We start from the raw sequence: 9,694 nt of genomic DNA on the forward strand, positions 1-9,694 counted from the left end.
CCCTAGTCAGATGTGGGTAATTCTGGGGTGTTGAGGGGTTTTGGGATCGGATGGTAGTCTTTATTTGGTTTTTATGCCACTCTTTGCATGAAGTGGACAAGGTCAGTGATTTATGATCCGGTGGATGCCAATCAAATTCTCCCCTGTCCCTGCCAATGAATAAAAATTGTGCATTAATTTCTCATTACTTTGTCATTTAAAATTCAAGTGTTCAGTATTTTAAATCTTTGTTGTTATGAACAGAATACAATGTATATATACAGGTATACCTTACAGGTATGGGTTATATAAACTGCAAAAAGGACTTTTTTATATAGTTATTCTATTCATGAAATAATGCATTTTTTCTTGCTTTATAAGCAATTTATTTTAATTTATGTCTTTCAAATGCAAGCATCCATGTATGGAGAAAATTATATGTTCATGATAATGTAATGTTTTTAAAATAAAATTCAAATTGAGACCCAAGCCCACTGTTAGAAATATGCATTTAATTTTAATTTTATATACCTGATTGAACAACTTCAAGTGCAGGCGATGTGCATGAAATCTTTTATGACACAATATTTGTTGGCAATTAGCAAACACTCCCCTCTTTGATGGTACGTCTTTTGCACATAGATTACATGCTATTATAATGTTTTATTGAGCAGTTTGTACCTTTTGCCAGCAAATCGCTGCCCATTTCCACCTGAAAAAAAATTGCACTTCAAAAAGAAAAAATAAATAATGATTTATGTACCTGCAATAAACTTATCAAAATTAAATATGATTCATAAAAACGTGTCGGAAAAATTCACAGTATCCATACATTTGGGTGTCCTGTGATTTCTGATATGTAGAAATTGAAAACACTAAGTGTAATTAAGAGCTTTGGCGTCTCACAAAAAGAATGTTTTAATGCGTTCTGATGCCTGGGTTTGTGCATGTACGAGGGAATTAGCAATATTTTATTATATTGATATTGAAGTTTAATATCTCAAAGCAGTGAACAAATTGGACTTTATAATTGACTTTAATGACTACAAATATTGAATTCTCCACATGACGCTTGCAAGAACAAAGTGAACAATGCATTGTCGATGCATTGTAAGTTCAAACAAGGGTAATTATCTAATGTAACAAACACTTGATTGGGTACCAGAGTGTCTCTGATGTCAACCCTTCTTGCATGAAAACTCTGATCAGCCATTTGTCTGGCCTGTAATGGCGACAGCTGGATCCCGATTGACTGATTGATTTTATTTTTAAGGTGAGGTGTACATGAAGGTGGGGCAGACAGAGGAGGCTGAGAGATGGTACAAAGAAGCCCTGAAAGCCAAAGCTGACCATGTGCCTGCCCATCTGACCATGGCTAAACTGCTGCATAAAAAGGTGCTGAAACCGGGCACTGGTGTTTGTGTGTCCCACACCAGAATGTGCTATTATCCTTAGGAAACTAATTTTTATTTTGTACTGCATGTACAGTTCAGGTTTTGTCTGATGTGACAGATTATGACTTATTGTAAATGACTGTCTTTAATAGTTTTACCCTGCAGGGCTCCCAACTTAATTATAGTTAACAAACTGAAATGTCATGATTTGAAAATTAAAAACTTAAATGCATCCTTTTCATTTCATATTGTATGTTATAAACATTTCCACTAACTCAATATTTAAAATGATATTCAGGGTCCAATAATTTTAAATGATTGAATTTACTAACAGTTAAAAGAGTTAAGGTTAGGCTTCAAGTGAAATTGAAAGTTAACTTGTATGTCACATTAATGCTTTTATGAAGCATGGGTTTGATACTGCCAGCACATTTAAGTGAATACAAGGAAATTATACCTATATAATGTTTTCTTGTTCTTGTGTTAAGCAAGGAAATAACTCGCAATCCTTACTGTATTTAATAGAACCGGATTAAGGAGGCGGAAGAATGGTTCAAGAAAGCCAAACAGCTTGATCCCGATGATACAATGGTGGATCATCATTACGGTACTGATCGAGATCTGAGTTTGATTCAGTAATTAACATATATGTAGATTTTAGGGGCTAGTATAGCACAGACATTGATAGAAAAAAGAATTTATAAATCACGGATTGAGATCTGTGTTTGATTGAGTAAATTAACATATTATACATGAATGTAGAATTATCATTACGGTACTGATTGAAAATCTATGTTTGAATCATTAAATTAACAGATGTAGCTTTGAGGGGCTAGCAAGGAATTATAAATCAGAGTCATTATTAATATGAAATCGGAAGTCTATTATTATATCAAGGCTGATAATTACAGTGGCTTTTTTATCAAAATAAATGAGCAGTAGAAGATGTTTGGTCCTTATTACAGCCCAGTTCCTGGGAGAGACCGGTAGATTGAAGGAGTCCTCAGCCATGTACAGGCAGGCGATCTTCAAGTCTCCTAATGATTTTGAACTTGTATTCAATGCTGCCAACATTCTAAGGTGAGCTAAACATCAGTCAAATTGGTCGTAAAGCATCCATTTGGGAAGTTGTTAGGGTTATGTTTGAATTTATAGGAACATTTTTTCATTGCGCACATAATAATTTGATTCATGATATTGGATTGTTATATAAAGAGCATTTCATAGCAAATTTGTGTTATGACCGGTGGTTCACCTTTTTTGCTGCCAGGAGTTGACTTCTAAATAAACTCTCTAGTTAGCAGTTCTCATGTTTTTGCCAATCATGATCTATTTCCGTTTACGCAGACAAGATGGTGATAATGAGGCATCGGAAAAACTCTATGAAAAAGCAGTACAGCTCAAGCCCAATGTAAGTGCTCAGAAAGAAATTATCATTGTAATACTAAGAAAGATAACTCTTGCTCAGAATATTTTTTTTTTCTATGATAATTGTCTTCCCTTTGTCAGGTGGCTACTGCTCACATGAACTTAGGAGCAATGTACCATCTCAATGGAAAACTGGAAAAGGCAGAACAAAGCTACCAGGATGCTCTAAAGCTTAAGCCTGATGATGTCACGACACAGCAGAATCTAATCAAACTGCGCAATCTGATGCAGAATAATGGCCGCCAGAGACAAAACGGCAAAAGATGAGGCCAAGGTTATTGAACTAGAGCAATATTAGGAAAAGCTAAGTCAATCATATTGTAAGTTGAACACTTTCTTCAGGCAAGAAAAAACCAGACGCATCAGACAGAGCTGACTTGCTTTCACTGATTGCGAAAAAATACGTTCTTGCTGTTGCGGGATGTATAAAACACACAAGATAAACGAGAATAATATATATATATATAGACTCGCAGTTGTGAGATACTGTATGTGTGCTTGTTTTACCAAGTTCAAAACTTGTAGTGCAATAATGCAAGTCACAGAGTTTTTTGGGCGCAGTCATGCATTAGTACATTAAGTGTTGTGTTATGGATGCTTTGATAGAACTCTATATTTTGGCATTGATCACAAAATAACAGATCAACAAACATTAAATCATATATACGAATATTATAAGTACACATGCAGTGTACAGTAGCTGAAACGAAATCGAAAATCTTTCGTTCACTGAAAATATTAATGTTTCTTGCATTGATTTATTGTCATTTTGTAGTTTTTATTCTTAGATTATAGTTCATTATGCTTTGTGAAAGTGGATTTTTGAAGTTCAGTAACAAAGTGTCATCAATGTTTATGCAATGTGTTTTGTATGATAAGCAAACAAAAATTACTGAGGTGTAAGTTTTGGTGTTTTTTACATTAATTAATATTGTTGACATATTTTCCCTCTTTATTTTGATTGTTTCTTTATTTGCAATAGTGCCTTTCAAAGCACAGATCAATGTCTTTTAATTTGATATGCAATAACTCTGTTTAATGTTAGAGAGAATTTTGAGCATTGTTACTGAAGTATCATTTTAGAGAACATTGTAAAAGTCAAAAGTTAAATTATTGGGGGGTTTTCACTTAATAAATCATTAAAAATTTTCTACACATCCCAATTCATAATACATATAGCTCTGTTTAAGTTAAACCACAGGAAATTACTGAAATTTCATTCAGATTTTTTATAAACAAACTGTTGAAGTCATGCTATTTTATTTATACAGTCATGAACAAAATTGTGATACTCAGACTGGTTTTTATGGTCATGCTTCAAGTCCTGTGTTGTGGAGAAATTTTGTCTCCCTGTTTTTTTTTTCATGTATGCAAATTATTGTGAGATATTTGCTGAAAGAGCAAAATCATGTTAATCTTGCTTGATAATCCACAGCAATCAAATGCAATACCCGCAATTTCTACTTTCAGATTACCTTCATGCTTGACTGCAATACTTTCATAATAACTTAATAACTTTATATTTACAGAGAATTAAAGTGACATTTTATGGAAAATTACCAAAGGAGATAATATAAAGATAAAATACTGAAAGCATTGAATAGCACTATTCTGGTATTTACATGAAGCATGGCTTTACTCTGGCAACAACAACAAGGTGTATCACTCATTATTTTACCAGTGGCTTTACAGTCCTTCACAAACAAAAAGAAATACACCATGTAAAGTAATCAAAACATAGCAAGTGAAATGACCATTGATGGTGCAACAGGTTTGCTTAGTAACACATTCAGCACTTAAGGTGGTGTAAGACCAGAAGTGCCTGTGAATGGATTGAGAATCAATTGATGCCAATAAGTTCATCGTCGCTTATTCTCAGTGCTTAAAAAGGTGGGGGGGGGGGGTGTAACTCCATTACATTTCGTGTAAGGTTCTAGTCCTATATAATAGGTTTCAGATGGACCAGCAAGGAGACGCTGGACTGTTCCATTGCTTCAAAAGCATGTGCATGTTCCTGTATTTAAGTGAATGTATGGTCCGCGGTGTAAGGTTACATGTTTTTGTCCATATTTGATAGTCACTGATGCCAACTGTACAACAGTGTGTGTAAAAAGTTTGCAAGCTTTTTTTCCGCCTGCAAAATATCATAGTACTTCATGTATGTATATGTTGTACAAAGTTATAATTCCTAATTTTTACAAGTCAGAAACCTTGATCAAGATCTCTTTATTTGTGAGATAGGGATGGACTTATTCAATGTTTATTGTCTGCTGTAGTTGTTATGGTAACGAATGATCATGGTACATGTATGTATGAAGAATGTTACTATTGACTTAGATTAGTGACTTATATAATGTAAAGCTGACTGATAGATGAAAATGTGTAAAATGGAATGAGCTGCTTTTATTTTGACCAATGACTTGATTGAATTCATGGAATCTGCAGATCTTTGATATTGAAAGTGAGGCTGTTAACACTGTGATGTATGGGACATTCCCTGGCGGTGTACGGGGGTACATTGAGGACTGTGAAGAAACGGTCTCTGTAGAGGAATTACTCCATTTGTTACTATTTGTCTTTTTAGAGAACTACTCATATTTTTCTGTTAGTATATTTTTTGAATTTGTTGATGCTTTGTAATATGTGTTATTAAAGATGCAATAAAAACGACAAATTGTTGCTTTGTTTTAAACAATATAGGTCTTTTTAGTCTGACGGAATTTTTTTTTTTTTTTTTTTTTTGGTGTGTGTTTGTGAAATAGTATGCAATGAGGAAAAAATAAAATGCAAAAAACACAGTGCAATAGACGTATTAATCACATCAGGAGTGGATCCAGAAATTTGGAAAGGGAGTTATCCGTTCAAATAGGACAGTTGCAGCCCTACACTGCCGCAAATTAACAGTTATAAGGTAGAATTTCCCACTATCCCATTAGATCCGCTAGTGCATGTGTGGTGGAGAAATCTAACAAGTTCATCTTTCCTTACTGAAAAAGATACCACCAAATAAAGCCACAGAAGAGAGAGAGAGAGAGATGATTGTGTATTCTGTGCAATACAGGCGCCAATTTATTTTCTTGCCCTTATGAAAGCGGTGGTTTAATATTAAAGGTAGGTAAATGTCACTGGGACTCAACAATTTGACTGGTATTATGATTGAAAGTAGTGGGATTCTAGCAGCACTTTTGATAAACTTTGGGTGTTTTACCGTTGGTATCACCAGATAGATAAATGGGGTAGTGTTTTCTATTGAGGTACATTCGCGATCTATTTATAACAGTTGTGTACATACGTCATACAAAGCGCACATTTGTCATGTTATGGTACGATATATTATATGTTCTCATTGTAAACACCCTAAATAGTTCTAAAAGGTTATAATTAGCTACCTCCCTTTGTAAGGAAAAATTAAAGATGTAAAGACTGTAATTTATATGCACAAGACTGTAATTTACATGCACAAATGGAATATGACCTGCCTTAACATACCCACGATTAAATCAATTTGGGGGGAAAATCACGAAAAAATACATTAATTTTATTTTACGTTCATCCCGCAAAAACGCATGCATTGGTAACTGGTTGAAACCCCGTATTAGAAGAGACTGGCTCTAGCTCGGCCTGTAATGATATTTTAAGTAGATGAATACATGTATGTTAATTTGGCGCTTCATACATGCGACATGCACCTGCAGAGAGAAATTCACGTGCCGAATGAAAATTCACTGGAATTTATCTAGCTTGCATATATATATCAGATATGATCATCTAGACCCCCGTATACAATTTCAATCTTTACAACAGTTGGAAGTCGATCTATCTACAGATCTTATAAGGCTTCAAAACGCCCATACTTTGTATTATGTTGACTTTGTAAACGTTATATTATACAAGATTTGTAATGCTAAGAACTTTATTAATCGGCACTGTAACCTCGAGTTCTGAACTGAAAATAATTCACCATACCTCAGTAACGAATGGAAGTCGCAAGAAAGCATGCACACGACCAGGAGGCTAACTTACCACAGCTGTGATATTTCATAAATATATGAAAACAGTATGTTTCTAAGTACATATGGGTTTAACTTATATGTTAAAATGGCTTGATTTCTTCTACATTTCATCGTGTTAGCCCAGTTTGATATGATACATGTACCTAACATATGTCTAACACAGATGCACCTAAAACAAAAATAACGGTAGAAAATAGTGTGGTATAGGAAAAGAGGAAATTTGGGGCTGAACCGGGATTCAAACCTGGGGCTCCTCCATTACTAGTCAGGCGCTCTGGCCACTGAGCTATTTAGCCCTAAATACATGTACTAGGCTCCTGCCTCCTTAAATTGTCTTTGCCCTCGAAGACACAACCCAGATTCTATGAGCTCCTGGCGGGATAGCCTGCAAAGCCAGGGGTAGTCATCAGCACCAAAATGTGGTATAGGAAAGGAGAACTGTTTGGTTTGGACCAGGAATCGAACCCAAGATCCCTGCATTACTAGTCAGGTGCTCTAACCACTGAGCCATCCATGCCTATACCCATGGTCCACATGCCCTGAATATTACAATAGTTACTTTCATTTATTTCAATACACTCGTGCTTTTAAGTATAAAATATCATGTCTGCACGGCGTATACGTCTCCATTAGTGTTTAATGAAAAGGAGTATTGTTCTATTTCTTGAGAATAACGGCATTGTTTCCTAACTAAATGCATTACCATCAGATAAGAGCCATGTGGTTGACCAGAGTGCTTCCTGACTACATATTATTGGTATAAGAATCACGTTAGTTTGACTTACGTAATGTAGGTGGAACCTTAAGATTTACTGAGTGAAGAGAGACAGTTTAGGTTTGCAAATCTTGATACTTAGCTAGCAAAGATGGATTGAACAAAAACGACAAATCGTCCTTTTTTTCAAAAACAAGTTTTCATGATATATTTTTAACCATGAATCATGCTACCTTTGGTTACCTTGTAATGGTATTGTATACTTTGATATTTCGTAGAGCTATGCATGGGTGTATACGTGTGGCAAAAAGTAACGGTTTTACCGCTTTCGTATAAACAAGAGATTTCTATTCTTGTATGATTGCAATATTAGCATTGGTCACACATTTGTTTGCCCCCCCCCCCCCCCCTCAAAACTGAATGAGATAGAGACTGCAATACCTTTAGGTGACCTAGATTATGTATTTTTATATGAATTATATGACCATTGTTTACGTAATACAAAATTAAAAGCAGGGCAAATATATATGGAGCGCCAAATTAACAGAAAATATCATCAATTCATTTGATGCGCGCAACAATTTAATTAAAGATCTCTTCAAATAATTAATGGTATCTTCAATTCTGAATTATTGCGCGCATTAATTGAGTTGATGATAGCATTAATTCTTCAGCTGAATTGATGCGCGCTTTAATTGAATTAATGATCTCTTTAAATGAATTAATGATATCAACAATTGGATTGATGCGCGCTACAATTCAATTGAAGAGAAAAATAATTGATTTAATGCGCGCATTAAATTAATTGATGAGAGCAATAATTCATTTAATGCGCGCATTAATTCAATTATTGCTCTCTTCAATTGAATTAATGATATCTTTAATTCATTTGAAGAGAGCAATAATTCTTTTAGAGAGAGCAACTATATAATTAAAAATATCTTCAATTCAACATATCCACAATTGAATTAATGATATCTTTAATTGAATTGTTGCTCACTTTAAAAGAATTGATGCGCGCATTAATTCCTTATACAAAAGCAATGTAAATGATTTAAAGATATCTTCAATTGAATTAAAGAGATCATCAAATTATTTATACCGAGCTCTAAATTAATTATTGCGAGCAATATTTCTACTAAATTGATGCTCTCATCAAATGAATTGAAGAGAGCAATGATTGAATTAATGCGCACATCAAATCTATTATTGCTCTCATTAATTCAATTGATAAGAGCAATAATTCAATTGATGAGAGCAATAATTGAATTGAAGCACGCATCGATTCATTTGATAAGAGCAATAATTGATTTAATGCGCGCATTAATTCAATTAAAGAGAGCAATAATTGAATTGATGATATCTTCAAATAATTGAAGATATCTTCAATTATTTGAGTTTATGTTAATTTGGTGCTCCATAAATACAGACCCCTGGACATACTAGAGGTGGGATTCGGTGCTTAGGAGGAGTAAGCATTTCCTCTTAACCGGTCACACTCGCCGTGAGTCTATATCTTGATCAGGTAAACGGAGTAATCCGTAGTCAAAATCAGTATGCAAAGAACGGCCTAATAATTGTTATGAAGCACGTCAGACATATTTGACCCAATGATAGGTTGTATTTGCAAATCGGATCATTATAGCGACCATAGAATTATTATTCCTCTACGGATGTTTCACTATATAAATGCAAAACGACGCATTTTGCCGATTCTCTGTAAATCACCGTAAAATGACCGATTCCCTGCAAAAAATCAGTATGCTGTTCGATGAACTGATACATACCTATTCGGAGCACTTAGGTTAGCAGCTTCATTTTATCTTAAGGAAAATTTGATAAGTTTCGATTGGAATCATGAATATTCATATAAAATGGAATTGCATCACGAGTTAATTATTCCCCATATAAGAACCAGTTTACGGTAACAAACAGCAACAATCATCGAATAAGACCCGTGGATCCAGGTTTTAAATATTGTACATGCATTAAGTTTCATTCCGGATTTAATGTTTGTATCGGTATAATAAAACGGTTAAAACATATCATTTAGGGAGTTAGCAAGATTTCAATTTCCGTTGAACAAGCATATTTCCCTCAGTTTCGCCTCGGAAAATAGGCTAGCTCTCGGGGAACTGGAATATTAGCGAATCGCACAATGATAT

At 34.4% G+C, this 9,694-nt stretch overlaps 1 protein-coding gene across 2 annotated transcripts in view; it reads left to right on the plus strand.

The window, feature by feature from the left end:
• LOC125674286 (protein O-mannosyl-transferase TMTC2-like) overlaps positions 1 to 5,475 on the plus strand; it is a 32,448-nt gene extending 26,973 nt beyond the window's left edge. For both annotated transcript variants that reach the window (XM_048911414.2, XM_056160642.1), the window contains 5 exons: positions 1,253 to 1,374; positions 1,899 to 1,980; positions 2,339 to 2,453; positions 2,721 to 2,784; positions 2,883 to 5,475. In XM_048911414.2, the coding sequence (XP_048767371.1) occupies positions 1,253 to 1,374; positions 1,899 to 1,980; positions 2,339 to 2,453; positions 2,721 to 2,784; positions 2,883 to 3,068 (569 nt within the window). In that variant the 3' untranslated portion in view covers positions 3,069 to 5,475. The remainder of the gene's footprint in view (positions 1 to 1,252; positions 1,375 to 1,898; positions 1,981 to 2,338; positions 2,454 to 2,720; positions 2,785 to 2,882) is intronic.
• The last annotated feature ends 4,219 nt before the right edge of the window (positions 5,476 to 9,694 follow it).

This window comes from Ostrea edulis, chromosome 3, assembly GCF_947568905.1.
Source record: "Ostrea edulis chromosome 3, xbOstEdul1.1, whole genome shotgun sequence".
In the NCBI taxonomy this organism is placed as follows: Eukaryota; Metazoa; Mollusca; class Bivalvia; order Ostreida; family Ostreidae; genus Ostrea; species Ostrea edulis.